A 15,306-nucleotide genomic window follows, 5' to 3' on the forward strand; every position below is an offset into this window, starting at 1 on the left:
GAAAGTTAACTGAATGCAGAAAGCCAAAGTTAACAAGTCATTTTGCAGTTGTACAAGACATTGTTGAGGCCACACTAGGAGTATTGTGTTCCGTTTGGTCACCCTGTTATGGGAAAGATGGTGGAAAGGCTGCAGGGAAGAATAATGAGGATGTTGCCAGGACTCCAGGACTGAGCACTAGACAGAAATTGGGCAGGCTAGGACTTTATTCCTTGGAACGCAGGAGGATGAGGGGTGATCTTCTCGAGGTGTACAAGATCATGAGAGGAATAGATCGGGTAGATGCACAGGGTCGGGGAATCAAGAACCAGAGGACGTAGGTGAGGAGGGAAAGATTTAATAGGACCGCAAGAAATGCAACACCTGTCCCTTCACCTCCCCCCTCGACTCCATTCAAGGTCCCAAGCAGTCGTTCCAGGTGCGACAAAGGTTCACCTGTATCTCCTCCAACCTCATCTACTGCATCCGCTGCTCTAGATGTCAGCTAATTTACATCGGTGAGACCAAGCGTAGGTTGGGCGACCGTTTCGCCGAACACCTCCGCTCAGTCCGCAATAACCTACCTGACCTCCCGGTGGCTCAGCACTTCAACTCCCCCTCCCATTCCCAATCCGACCTCTCTGTCCTGGGTCTCCTCCATTGCCAGAGTGAGCAACAGCGGAAATTGGAGGAACAGCACCTCATATTCCGTCTGGGGTCCTTGCGCCCTTATGGCATCAACATTGAATTCCCCAATTTGGCTAGCCTGTGCTGTCTCCTCCCCTTCCTTCACCCTCTAGCTGTCTCCTCCCACCCTCCCATCCGCCCGCCCTCGGGCTCCTCCTCCTCCTCCCTTTTTCCTTCTTTCTTTCCCCACCCCCCATCAGTCTGAAGAAGGGTTTCGGCCCAAAACGTCGCCTATTTCCTTCGCTCCATAGATGCTGCTGCACCCGCTGAGTTCCTCCAGCAATTTTGTGTACCTAAGATTTAATAGGAACCTGGGGGGAAACTTTTTTTACATAAAGGGTGGTAGGTGTATGGAACAAGCTGCCGGAGGAGGTAGTTAAGGCAGGTCCTATCACAATATTTAAGAAACATTTAGACAGGCACATGGATAGGACAGGTTTAGAGGGATATGGACCAAAACACAGAGAGGTGGGATTAGAGTAGATGGGGCATGTTGGTCGGTGTGGGCAAGTTGAGACAAAGGGCCTGTTTCCACACTGTGTGACTCTAGGACTCTTTGACCAGTGGCTAATACCTATCCAGCCATGGCTATAATAGCAAAATGCCCATCCCAGTGCACAGAAATGAGGTCTCACCGTGGTAAATATGTAGGAAGGAACTGCAGATGCTGGATTAAGCCGAAGATAGATGCAAAAAGCTGGAGTATCTCTGGAGACAAGTAAGACTGAGAGTCAGGGGAAGAGGAAACAAGGGATAGAGACGGTGATATAGAAAGCTGTAGAACAAATGAATGAAAGATATGCAAAAAGTAACGATGATGAAGGCAAGGTTTGATACGTTCTATCCAGTCAGCGGAAAGACAATACATGTTTACAATCCAGCCATTTACAGTGTATAGATACATGATGAGGGAATAACGTTTAATGGAAGGAAAAGCCAGTAAAGTAAAAAGAAAGATAATCTGAGGGTCACCAGTGAGGTAGATAGTAGTTCAGGACTTGCTCTCTGGCTGTGGTAGGTTCAATGGTCCATTGTGTAGGAAGGAATTGCAGATGCTGGTTTATGCTGGAGTAACTCAGCCATATAGGCAGCATGTCTGAATAGAAGGAATGGGTGATGTTTTGTGTCGAGACCCGTCTGAAGAAGAGTCTCGACCCGAAACGTCACCCATTCCTTCTATCCAGAGATGCCGCCCGTCCCGTTGAGTTACTCCAGCATTTTGTGTCTATCTCCAATGGTCCATTGCTGGCCGTGGGCTTGGTGATAATAATAATAATAATAATGGATGGGATTTATATAGCGCCTTTCTAATACTCAAGGCGCTTTACATCGCATTATTCATTCACTCCTCAGTCACACTCGGTGGTGGTAAGCTACTTCTGTAGCCACAGCTGCCCTGGGGCAGACTGACGGAAGCGTGGCTGCCATTCTGCGCCTACGGCCCCTCCGACCACCACCAATCACTCACACACATTCACACACAGGCAAAGGTGGGTGAAGTGTCTTGCCCAAGGACACAACGACAGTATGCACTCCAAGCGGGATTCGAACCGGCCACCTTCCGGTCGCCAGCCGAACACTTAGCCCATTGTGCCATCTGTCGTCCCGATAGCGAGTCATAGGGACGTATACTCACCATAGTAACACTGACATTCCTCTCCAGGGACAAAGCAGGAACCGGTTGCTCGTGCATTCATCACATCGGCGCCTCGTTTCAACAGCTCCTTCACCATTTCCACATCTTGTTTCAGGACCGCGATGTGCATGGGTGTTTCACCTGCAGGTTGAGATAAGGATTACAATAGACAATAGACAATAGACAATAGACAATAGACAATAGACAATAGGTGCAGGAGTAGGCCATTTGGCCCTTCGAGCCAGCACCACCATTCAATGTGATCATGGCTGATCATCCCCAATCAGTACCCCGTTCTTGCCTTGTCCCCATATCCCCTGACGCTGCTATTTTTAAGAGCCCTATCTAGCTCTCTCTTGAAAGCATCCAGAGAACCTGCCTCCACTGCCCTCTGAGGCAGAGAACTCCACAGACTCATCACTCTCTGTGAGAAAAAGTGTTTCCTCAAAATACCGAAGATAGACACATTGTCCCAACCCAAAAGATCACCAAAAGATTTTGTTAGCCCTTGCTGTCTCCTCCCCTTCCTTAGCCCTCGAGCTGTCTCCTCCCATCCCCCAGCCCTCGGGCTCCTCCTCCTCCTTTTTCCTTCCTTCTCCCCGCCACCCCCTATCAGTCTGAAGAAGGGTTTCGGCTCGAAACGTTACCTATTTCCTTCGCTCCATAGATGCTGCTGCACCCGCTGAGTTTCTCCAGCATTTTTCCAGAGTTTCTCCAGCATTTTTGTGTACCTTCCAAAAGATCACCCATTCTTTTTCTCCAGAGGTGCTGCCCGACCCTTTGAGTTACGCCAGCACTCTGTTTCTCTACCCACAGATCCTGCCTGACCTGCCAAGTATTTCTTGCATTTTCTTTGTTGCCTTTACATACGTAGCACTTTGTTTGTTACTGGAAGCCTGTGGAATGTTCTCACCAATTACATACTTCTACAATATGGCTGGTCAAACAACTAGGTACATGTTGAATATTGTGGCCCCATGTGGGATCCTTTCACTCAAGGGAACATCAATAAGATCCAGACAGTACAAAACAAAGCAGCATTTGACATTATACTGTAACTGTAACTATTGTCAAAGCTGTATAATGAATGAGAAATATTACCTCTGTACATGTCAGAAGTCATCGGTTCATTGATCAGTGAGGGCATCATATCCAGAATGAACTCAGCAATTTCCTTATTGCCGTTTAACAATGCAGTGTGTAATATCGTTTCTTCCAAGTTCCCTTCAAAGAACACATTTTTGAATATTTTTTTTTTAATGATGAGTACACAACCGAACAGCAAACGTTGGCAAAATTAACTGGAAATATTCACAAACAGTTATTCAGAGCAAATAGAAGATAGACACAAAATGTTGGAGGGAAGGAATGAGTGACGTTTCGGGTCAAGACCCTTCTCAAGTCTGATCAGTCTGAAGAAGGGTCTTGATACAAAACATCACCCATTCCTTCTCTCCAGAGTTGCTGCCTGTCCCGCTGAGTTACTCCAGCATTTTGTGTTTATCTTCGGTTTAAACCAGCACCTGCAGTTCCTCCATACACTAATCAAAAATCTATCAACCTTCACAAAAATATTCATGACTTGGCCTCCACAGCCGTCTGTGGCAATTAATTCCACAGATTCACCACCCTCTGACTAAAGGAATTCCTCCTCATCACCTTTCCAAAGGAACGTCTTTTTATTCTGAGGCTCTGGAGGCTAAAGGGCGTTTAGAAGAGTTTGCCCTCGACTCATAGTCGCAGCATGGTCGACACGAGGTCCTAGGAGGTCTTGGTAACTCTCCTTCATGCTCGAGAGTAGTCCCCGCGTACTTGAGGTCTCAGCTAGGTCGCGGCATATTTTTCAACATGCTGAAAAATGCCCGTGAGTAAAAAAAGGGCGCCATGGAAAAAAATCGATATTTTTTCTACTCGTTGGTTTAGTCGAAGTAGGTCGTGGTAGGTCGGCATCTTAGTCGTAGGTAATCGAGGGTAGTCGAAGGTAGTCGTAGATAGTCTTCAACATAATCGATGGGAGGTCGAAGGAGATCGAAGGAGATCGAAGGAGGTCGTCTTCACTCTCCACTATTCGGTGTCCAATTTTCCCGAAGCTAGTCGAAACTAGTCTTCAACATAGTTGAAGTTGGTCGAAGGAGGTCTTCAACATGACAGTTTTTCAAACTCTTCTAAACTCGCCAATTAGGTCGCCGCAGTGGGACAGGGGCTTAATATTTTGCGTTGAGACCCTGCAGCTTGGTCAGATACGATGTACCTACCTCTAATCGCAGGATCAAAGTCTTTACTCGTCAGCAAGGACTTCATGCTGACGGTGTCATTTATGTGAGCTGCTTTAAAAAACTCACTGCCATGTCTGTAAAAGAAAGAATTCCCAGTTACTCAAACAATAACTCATCAGAATTATATATGCAGGAAGGAACTGCAGGTGCTGGTTTTATCCGAAGATAGAGACAAAAAGCTGGAGTAACTCAGCGGGACAGGCAGCATCTCTGGTGAGAAGGAATGGGTGACGTTTCGGGTCAAGACCCTTCTTCAGACGGGTCAGAATTATATATATATATTTTAATTATTTTAATGTTTATATATCTGTTGTACAACCGCAAGTAAGAATTTTATTTACAGTCCTAAGAAGGGTCTTGACCCAAAATGTCACCCATTCCTTCACCCCAGAGATGCTGCCTGTCCCGCTGAGTTACTCCAGCTTTTTGTGTCTGTCTTCGGTGTAATCCAACATTTTCAGTTCCTTCCAACAACCTAAGGATTTTATAGTTCCGCTTCAGGACCCAGGACAATAAAACACTCTTGAGATTACAATGTCAAAGGCAAACATAATTGGCCTTTAATAAAATCATGTTGATGCTAGCCAATTATATTCTTATTTTCTAAATGATTTGCTTCGTCTTTCTTAACAATAGTTCTGAGCATTGTCCAGAGCACGGTGCTCAGACTTACTGACCTGTAGTAGTTCAATTGAGTTTAGTTTATTGTCACGTGTACCGAGGTACAGTGAAAAGCTTTTGTTGCCTCAACTTGCGTGCTCTCCAGTCAGTGGAAAGACAAGACATGATTACAATCGAGCCATTCACAGTGTGTAGATACATGATATGGGGTTTGTGGGGGTCGAGGTGTGAATGAGTGGAGCGATTGTAGTGCGTGATTGCAGATCCATTTCTGTAACAAACACCCAAAACCTCGCCTGGGTTGGGCGCCATTTTGTTTTGATCGATCTATGATTCATTCCTAAATAGCAGAATAACATTGGTTACATCATCTTGTTGGAACTGACAGTGCCGTGGGAGGACCGTCTGGAGGAGGCGCATGAGAGGAAGAAGACCAAGTACAAAGAGCTGGTCATAGACTGCCGTGAGCAGGGCGGGAAGGCAAGGCGTATGCCCATCGAGGTTGGCCGCAGAGGTTTTGCAGGACAACCGCTCTACAAAGCCTTGAGTGCACTGGGCATCAACGGAATGGCGAGGAAAAGAACCATCAAGAACACCACAGAGGCAGCGGAGAAAGCCTCGAGATGGCTCTGAATCTGGAGAGGAAGTCCATGGGGAGGAGCGAATGCCACCTGAACACAAGTCATGGTCTGATCAACCACGGCTGGGTCGCATGGGTGAGGGCGCCTGGTGTTGAAAGACCTGAAACACCCAATGACCCCATGCTACATCACTGATGATGTGTCCAGGAGCATCAAGAGATGTATTTTATCAATCATTGGTTGTTCTGACAATATATTCGGTAAAAGTGATGCTATTGTCATAACACATTGTTCTATTTTTGCGCTGATATATATATATATGTACTTTTAAATATAATCACCTTGCTGTATCATTCATGTTCACTGTGATATACATATGGATTTCTTTGAAGACTTTGAGCAACTTTGGCCCTTGTTGATTCTTTAAAAAAAAAAGAAAGAATAGCTTTAAGGATGTGAAAATGTTACAGCTACACACTCTTTGGATCAGACCGCATTTATGGGCAATAATGATCATAATGTCCAGATAATCAGGGATGATCAGCCATGATCACATTGAATGGGGTGGAAGATTGCAACCATCACGTGGTCTGCCCTGTTTTGACGAATGCAATCAAACCAGCGTGCACAATGAAATAAGATCAAATAGAACAAATTGTCCTTTAACTTTAGGATGTGCACGCCATACGCAAGAAGAAGATCACATTGAATGGCGGTGCACGCTCGAAGGGCCGAATGGCCTACTCCAGCATCTATTGTCTATTGTTTATCACCTCCTTACCAAATTAATGAACTGAAAATCAAAAATGGATACCTAGCAATATCTATTTCAGTTCAGTAATCAGTTTTGTTTATTGTCACGTGTACCGAGGTACAGTGAAAAGCTTTTGTTGCGTGCTAACCAGACAGCGGAAAGACAATACATGATTACAATCAAGCCACTTTCAGTGTATAGATACATCAATTTAGTTGAGAGTGTGAGATCATGTATTGTGAACTCACATTTTAACAATTCATATTAAGTAAATCTATTTGGCATTGTACACAGAGATACGACCAGTGAAAATAGACACATTTTCACTGCCGTTCTTGTAGAATAGGTTAATACATTTTAATTTTGAAACCTTATTGAAGCCAGGATTGTACTGTAACTCAGGCAAGACACAAAATGTTGGAGGAACTCAGTGGGTCAGGCAGCAACTGTGGAGGGAATGGACAGGTGACGCGTTGGGTTGGGATCCTCAGAATGAAGAAAGGTCCTGACCTGAACATATACAGCCAGCCTGAAGAAGTGTCTCGACCCGAAACGTCACCCATTCCTTCTCTCTAGAGATGCTGCCTGTCCCGCTGAGTCACTCCAGCTCTTTGTGTCTATCTTCGTTTTAAACCAGCATCTGCAGTTCCTTCCTACGCCTATCACAGATGCTGCCTGACCTGCTGAGTCACTCTAGCTCTTTGTATTTTACTCAAGATTCCAGCATCTACAGTTCCTTCCAGGAATTAAACTTATTGAACAAATGAAAAAGTTGAAAATATTCAACATTTTTAACTTTGCTTCAATTCAACACTCCATTAACATTTACCAAGCCACACACGTTACACCAATTGGATGTATTCAAACAGAATGCTTTCTAATTATTCTCAATATAATAATTCGGTTGGTGTTTTATCAATGTTATCAACAACTAGAAAGCGGTCCTGAGCTACAATCTACCTCACTGGAGAATCTCTGACTATCCTTAAACAGACTTTACTGGACTTTATCTTGTACTAAACGTTATTCCATTCATCCTGTATCTATGCTCTGTGGACGGCTCGATTGTAATCACGTATTGTCCTTCCGTTGACTGGATAGAGCACAACAAAAATCTTTTCACTGCACCTCGGTACACGGGACAATGAACTAAATTAAATTAGACTATTTGAAAATTAAATTTCAAATCTCCCCATAATACTATATATATTACAAATATGAACTATGATCAGCACCAATCATAGTTCGGCTTTAATTAAAATTCATCACTTTTCTCCAGAGATGCTGCCTGACCCGCTGAGTTACTCCAGCTTTTTGTGTCAATCTTCAATTAAAATGAATACTGGTTTGCTTATCTTTTATAATCTAGACTTACAAATACTAAGAGTGACAGGCAGCATCTCTGGAGAGAAGGAATGGGTGACGTGGGTAACGTTTTGGGTCAAGACCCTTCTTTAACGATAAAGAAGCCTTAACAATAAAGGCTATCTATCTATCTATCTATCTATCTATCTATCTATCTATCTATCTATCTATCTATCTATCTATCTATCTATCTGTCTGTCTGTCTGTCTGTCTGTCTGTCTGTCTGTCTGTCTGTCTGTCTGTCTGTCTGTCTGTCTGTCTCTCTGTCTATCTATCTATCTATCTATCTATCTATCTATCTATCTATCTATCTATCTATCTATCTATCTATCTATCTATCTATCTATCTATCTATCTATCTATCTATCTAACCTGAAGTCTGAAGTCTGAAGTCGGGTCTGGAGTTTAGAAGGGTGAGGGGGGGAATCTTATAGAAACATATAAAATTATAAAAGTACTGGACAAGCTAGATGTAGGATAAATGTTCCCAATGTTGGGCGAGTCCAGAACCAGGGGCCACAGTCTTAGAATAAAGTGGAGGCCATTTAAGACTGAGGTGAGAAAAAAACGTTTTCACCCAGAGAGTTGTGAATTTGTGGAATTCGCTGCCACAGAGGGCAGTGGAGGCCAAGTCACTGGATGGATATAAGAGAGAGTTAGATAGAGCTCTAGGGGCTGGTGGAATCAAGGGATACGGGGAAAAGGCAGGCACGGGTTATTGATTGGGGACGATCAGCCATGATCACAATGAATCGAACTGGCTCGAAGGGCCGACTGGCCTCCTCCTGCACCTATTTTCTATGTTTCTATGTCTCGACCCGAGAAGATTCCTTCTCTCCAGAAATGCTGCCCGCTGAGTTACTCCAGCACTTTGTGTCTACCTTCGATTTAAACCAGCATCTGCAGTTCTTTCCTCCACAAATTCTAAAGCCATCGGCGTTTTATTGTTTTGGTGTATCACATGTGCTTTCGTTAAAAATCGCTTTTGTTTTTCATTTTTTAAAAGTGAGGAAGGAAAAGTGTCCTTGCGTGAGACGCTGACAGACTAACAAACATCGGTTTATGAACATGCCCCACTGTCGGCGACACTGGAATTTATTACATTTATTCCAACTCAAAATTATCTATTGAATTATTGCAGCACATGGAGACACACAGTTGTACAGCATGGAAACAGGCCCTTCGGCCCAACTTGTCGATGCCGACCAGGATGACCCACCTTCCCGCGATTGGCCCATATCACTCGAAACCCTTCCTATCCATAACCCGTAAGTAAGAAAATAGCAAGTAAAGTTCAAGGTTATCCTGAAGATAGACGCAAAATGCTGGAGTAACTTGGGGGGACAGGCAGCATCTCTGGAGAGAAGGAATGGGTGATATTTCAGGTCGAGATATACTGGAGTTTAGAAGGATGAGAGGATATCTTATTGAAACATATGCTGTAAGATTATTAAGGGTTTGGACACGCTAGAGGCAGGAAACATGTTCCCGATGTTGGGGGAGTCCAGAACCAGAGGCCACTATTGAAGAATAAGGGGTAAGCCATTTAGAACGGAGATGAGGAAACACCTTTTCACCCAGATAGTTGTGAGTGTATGGAATTCTCTGCCTCAATGGGTGGTGGAGGCTGGTTCTCTGGATACTTTCAAGGGAGAGCTAGATAGGGCTCTTGAAGATAGCGGAGTCAGTGGGGATATGGGGAGAAGGCAAATCGTTATTGTTTGGATCTAAATAACTGCTTTAGCAAATTAAAAAAAGTAATTTTCTAATTGTTTGCTTAAGTTGTGGGTCCACCAGTTATGGAAACAGAGGAATTCTTGATGATAGTCTTGGGGAAAACACAAGATACTGGAGTAACTCAGCGAGTCAGGCAGCATCTGTGGAAGGGAATGGGCAAGTGCCGTGTCAGCGCGGGACCCTCCCTAGGACTGATCAGTCTGAAGAAGGGTCCCAATTCAAAAAAGTCACCTGTCCATTCCCTCCACAGATGCTGCCTGAGCCGCTGAGTTACTCCAGCACCTTGTGTTTTGTGCACCTCTTATACATTATCTCCTGAAAGATTTTTACAGAATCCTTTATAAGAATTCATGTTTTGCTCTTAAGGTCAAAACATGAATTCTTATTAAGGATACACAACATCAAATTCAAATTGGAGAAACAGCACCTCATATTTCACTTGGGCAGCATACAACACAGTGGTGTGAACATTGACTTCTTTAACTTCAAGCAGCCCTTGCTTTCCCTCTCTCTCTGTCCTTTCCTCATCCTTGTTCTCCGACCAGTTCCGCTGTCCTCCTGATTGAATTTTACTTTGTGCACCTCGTTGTCAGCTTCCCCTCAGCTAATCCATTCTACATTTTCATTAAACTTCTTTCCCTCCGATCGCTCGTTTTCACACCTCACCCTTCCATATCTCTATCTCCTGACTCTCAGTCTGAAGAAGGTCCTCGACCCGAAACATCACCCATTCCTTCTCTCCAGAGATGCTGCCTGTCCCGCTGAGTTACTCCAGCATTCTGTGTCTACCTTCGATGTAAAACCAACATCTGCAGTTCCTTCCCACCCATCAAATTTGATGTTTCTTAACATTGATAACTTATGTTTATTAAATTGAAGTGCAGAATCTTACTTTATAAAGTTAGGATTAACGTTCTTACCTTAGGTACTATGCTTGATCATGCTTGCATAAGATCTCACAGTCCAGTGTGAATGACTCCTGAATCAATGCTTGAAGGAGGGCTTTTATCTGTCTAATTGTTTTCAAAACAATCAGGTCAACTACTTGGCATTCTTCAATTGTATTGTGGACGCATATTTGTAGTTGCATCTAAGTGACAATAAACAGGAGGAATGACTGACCTGCGGAAAGGATATTTAGGCAGCTTTAACATTATCGCTCACCTTAGCTGTTATTGATCAGATAATCAGCAATGTGTTTTTGTGTTTTTTATGACTGTCAGCAGATCATAGAAACATAGAAAGTAGGTGCAGGAGGAGGCCATTCAGCCCTTAGAGCCAGCACCGCCATTCATTGTGATCATTGGTGATCGTTCCCTATCAATAACCCGTGCCTGCCTTCTCCCCATATCCCTTGACTCCACCAGCCCCTAGAGCTCTATCTAACTCTCTCTTAAATCCATCCAGTGATTTGGCCTCAACTGCCCTCAGTGGCAGGAAATTCCATAAATTCACACCTCTCTGGGTGAAAAGGTTTTTTCTCACCTCAGTCTTAAATGTTCTCCCCTTTATTCTAAGACTGTGAGAATAAAGGGGAGATCAGTTTCCCCTCCTGGGATAAATAATGTTTTTTTTAGTTTAGCGATACAACGCGGAAACAGGCCCTCCGGCCCACCGGGTCCGCGCCGACCAGCGATCCCCGCACACTAACACTACCCTACACACACTAGGGATCACTTTTACATTTACCCAAGCCAATTAACTTGCAAACCTGTGCGTCTTTGGAGTGTGGGAGGAAACCGAAAATCTCGTAGAAAGCCCACGCAGGTCACGGGCAGAACGTACAAACTCCGTACAGACAGCACCCGTAGTCGGGATCGAACCCGGGTCTCCGGCGCTGCATTCGCTGTAAGGCAGCAAGTATCATTTAGTATCAGTTTAAATAAAACATACTCTGGCAGTGGAGTGCGGCCAAACACAAATTGTAGGAACAGCACCTCATATTTCGCTTGGGCAGCTTACAACCCAGCAGTATGAATACTGATTTCTCTAATAATAATAATAATGGATGGGATTTATATAGCGCCTTTCTAATACTCAAGGCGCTTTACATCGCATTAGTCATTCACTCCTCAGTCACACTCGGTGGTGGTAAGCTACTTCTGTAGCCACAGCTGCCCTGGGGCAGACTGACGGAAGCGTGGCTGCCAATCTGCGCCTACGGCCCCTCCGACCACCACCAATCACTCACACACATTCACACAACTTCAAGTAACCCCCGCATTCCCTCTCTCTCCATCCCTTCCCCACCCAAGTCGTACCAGCTTCAAAGTCGTCTTGTTGAGTCTCATTGTCTGTAACTGGTTTTCACCCAGCCCACAGCTAACAATGGCCTGTTACATTTATCATCATTACTTTTTTGCATATCTTTCATTCATTTGTTCCACATCTCTCTACATCAGTCTGATGAAGGGTCTTCAGCCGAAACATCACCTATTCCTTCGCCCCAGAGATGCTGCCTGGCCCGTTGAGTTACTCCAGCTTTTTGTGTCTATCTTCGGTTTAAACCAGCATCTGCAGTTCCTTCCTACACATTAATTAAAAACATATTTGTTTCAGAAGAAACTGGCGACAGTTGAAGACCACAACTGGGAGAACAGATCTATGGCTGTGAGTTTCTTACGCAATTCTCTCAAGTCTAAAGTCAATTATTGAGAAATTGAAACAATTAGTGTTCATGTTTCATGCTCTGACTGATTTAACCTGGAGTAACAACATCTTGTAAACTCCTAAAGGAGCTGTCCCACTGCAGCGACCTAATCCGCGAGTTCAGAAGACTGTCTTCGACCTTCAAGCTCGAGGGCACTCGCCCGCAAAAACTCGAGCTGGATCGACCGTCAGCGATGAAACCGCGAGCTGGATCGGCCGACCGCACAACACACACACACACACACACACACACACACACACACAACCCCACAACACACACACACCACACACACACACACACACACACACACACTCACACACACACACACACACACACACACACACATCCACACACACACCACACACACCACACACACACCACACACACACACACCCACACACCACACACACACACACACACCTACACACACACACCCACACACCACACACACACACACACAAAGGCGGGGGCCATGGAAAGCGGGGAAGCGCTGCCTGAAATTCACACCCGCGATGAACAAGAAGGTAAAAGATGGCAGGCACATAATGGTAAGTCCTTTAAAGAGCACGGAGGGGGGGGGGGGGGGGGGGGGGGGGAGAGGGGGAGAGAGGGGGAGAGAAGGGGAGAGAAGGGGAGAGAAGGGGCGAGAAGGGGCGAGAGGGGGGGAGAAGGGGCGAGAAGGGGCGAGAGTGGGGGAGAAGGAGTGGATACACAGCAGACAACTTTTAATAATGTTTAGCAGGCATTTAACATTACCAGTCGGTTTACTTACCTTGTTTTCTCAACAAGCTTTATTTTCGACTACCCTCAAGTTCCTTCGACTACCCTCGATTACCTACGAATAACATGCCGACCTACTACAACCTACCTCGACTAAACCTACGAGTAAAAATATATAGATTTTTTTCCATGGCGACCTTTATTTACTTGCGGACATTTTTCAGCATGTTGAAAAATACACCACTACCTAGCTGAGGCCCCGAGTACGCGGGGACTACTCTCGAGCATGAAGGAGAGTTACGAAGACCTCCTAGGACCTCGTGTCGACCATGCTGCGAGTATGAGTCGAGGGCAAACTCGCCAGAACGCGCGGATTAGGTCCCTGCAGTGGGACAGCCCCTTTAGAGTGAAGATTGTTACACAGTTACTGAGACCACATTATATTGAACTCTAATTATTATTAGTTTAGTTTAGTTTAGAGATACAGCGCGGAAGCAGGTCCTTCGGCCGACCGAGTCCGCACTGACCAGCGATCCCCACACATTAACACTATCCTACACACATAGGGACAATTTACATTTATACCAAGTACATTGAGGAAAAACTGGAAAGAGTGGGCTTGTATTCACTGGAATTTAGAAGGATGAGGGGGTATCTTATAGAAACGTATACAATTATAAAAGGACTGGACAAGCTAGATGCAGGAAAAATGTTCCCAATGTTGGGCGAGTCCAGAACCAGGGGCCATAATCTTAGAATAAATGGGAGGCCATTTAAAACTGAGGTGAGAAAAAAACTTTTCACCCAGAGAGTTGTGAATTTGTGGAATTCTCTGCCACAGAGGGCAGTGGAGGCCAAGTCACTGGATGGATTTAAAAGAGAGTTAGATAGAGCTCTAGGGGCTAGTGGAGTCAAGGGATATGGGGAGAAGGAAGGCACGGGTTACTGATTGTGGACGATCAGCCATGATCACAATGAATGGCGGTGCTGGCTCGAAGGGCCGAATGGCCTCCTTCTGCACCTATTTTCTATGTTTCTCTGTTTCTAATTAGCCTACAAACCTGTCTGTCTTTGTAGTGTGGGAGCAAACCGAAGATCTCGGAGAAAACCCACGCAGGTCATGGGGAGAACGTACAAACTTCGTACCGACAGCACCCGTAGTCAGGATCGAACCCTGGCCTTTGGTGCTGTTAGCCTTGTAAGGCAGCAACTCTACCGCTGCGCCACCGTGCCATATAAGGAATCCAAATTTCTTTAGACTGGGCAATAACTTACAGGACTATTTATGGCGCTATACACACATGGGTTTATTGATGCAATAGTAAATGATTCAATTAACTTTTTGGCACTTTGTCGACGCCAGAAACATGGCGGGTCTCTGTGTACCGTCTAGGTGAGGACTGCTACTTGATTTTAATGGGTTCTGAGCAAAACAGACTATTTCACCGCACCCAGGTACAAGTGACAATGAAGTATCATTGAATTCCATTTGTTTAAACCAAAGTTATCTTTAGGGCCCACTTCTAAAATGTCCTGTAAGACCATAAGACAAAAACAATACCACAAAAAATATAGGTGCAGAATGAGGCCATTCAGCCCATCGAGTCCACTCCGCAACTCAATCAGCGCTGATATATTTTTTTCTATCAATCACATTTTTCTACCTTCATAGAGTCATACAGCATGGAAACTGGCCATTCGGCCCAACTTGCCCACACCAGTCAACCCAACATGTCCCAGCTTCACTAGTCCCACATGCCTGTGTTTGGTCCATATCCCTCCAAACCTGTCCTATCCATGTACCTGTCTAACTGCTTCTTAAATGTTGGGATAGTCCCTACCTCCTCTGGCGGCTTGTTCCATACATCAACCACCCTTTGTGTGAAAAAGCTACCCCTCAGATTCCTATTACATTTTATCCCCTTCACCTTAAACCTATGATCCTCGATTCACCTACTCTGGGCAAGAGACTCTGTTCATCTACCCGATCTATTCCTCTCGTGATCTTAAACAATATAACCATTGACTAATCAAGAACATATGAATCTCGGCTTTAAAAGTGTCCAATATCTTAAGCCAATAAATTCCACAGATTCACCACACTCTGCCTAAAGAAATTCCTCCTCATCTCCATTTTGAAGGATGTCCTTTGATTCTGAGGCTGTACCCTCTGGTCCTAGACTCTCCCAGTACGGGAAACATCTTTCCTCTAGGGTAGCTTACACCCCAGTGGTACGAACACTGACTTCTCTAACCTCATGTAGCCCTTGCTTTCCCTCTCTCTCCATCCCCTCCCCCTT

The 15,306-nt window shown here is 44.9% G+C and overlaps 1 protein-coding gene across 1 annotated transcript in view; it reads right to left on the reverse strand.

Annotated features, from left to right (window-relative positions):
- LOC116980124 (transient receptor potential cation channel subfamily V member 6-like) overlaps positions 1-5,570 on the reverse strand; it is a 26,505-nt gene extending 20,935 nt beyond the window's left edge. The window contains exons 1-4 of the mRNA XM_033032235.1: positions 5,566-5,570; positions 4,558-4,652; positions 3,404-3,526; positions 2,303-2,443 (exon numbers count right to left, since the gene is read on the reverse strand). Coding sequence (XP_032888126.1) covers positions 2,303-2,443; positions 3,404-3,526; positions 4,558-4,652; positions 5,566-5,570 — 364 coding nt within the window. The remainder of the gene's footprint in view (positions 1-2,302; positions 2,444-3,403; positions 3,527-4,557; positions 4,653-5,565) is intronic.
- Between the last annotated feature and the right edge of the window lie 9,736 nt (positions 5,571-15,306).

Source organism: Amblyraja radiata, chromosome 13 (assembly GCF_010909765.2).
Source record: "Amblyraja radiata isolate CabotCenter1 chromosome 13, sAmbRad1.1.pri, whole genome shotgun sequence".
Lineage (NCBI taxonomy): Eukaryota > Metazoa > Chordata > Chondrichthyes > Rajiformes > Rajidae > Amblyraja > Amblyraja radiata.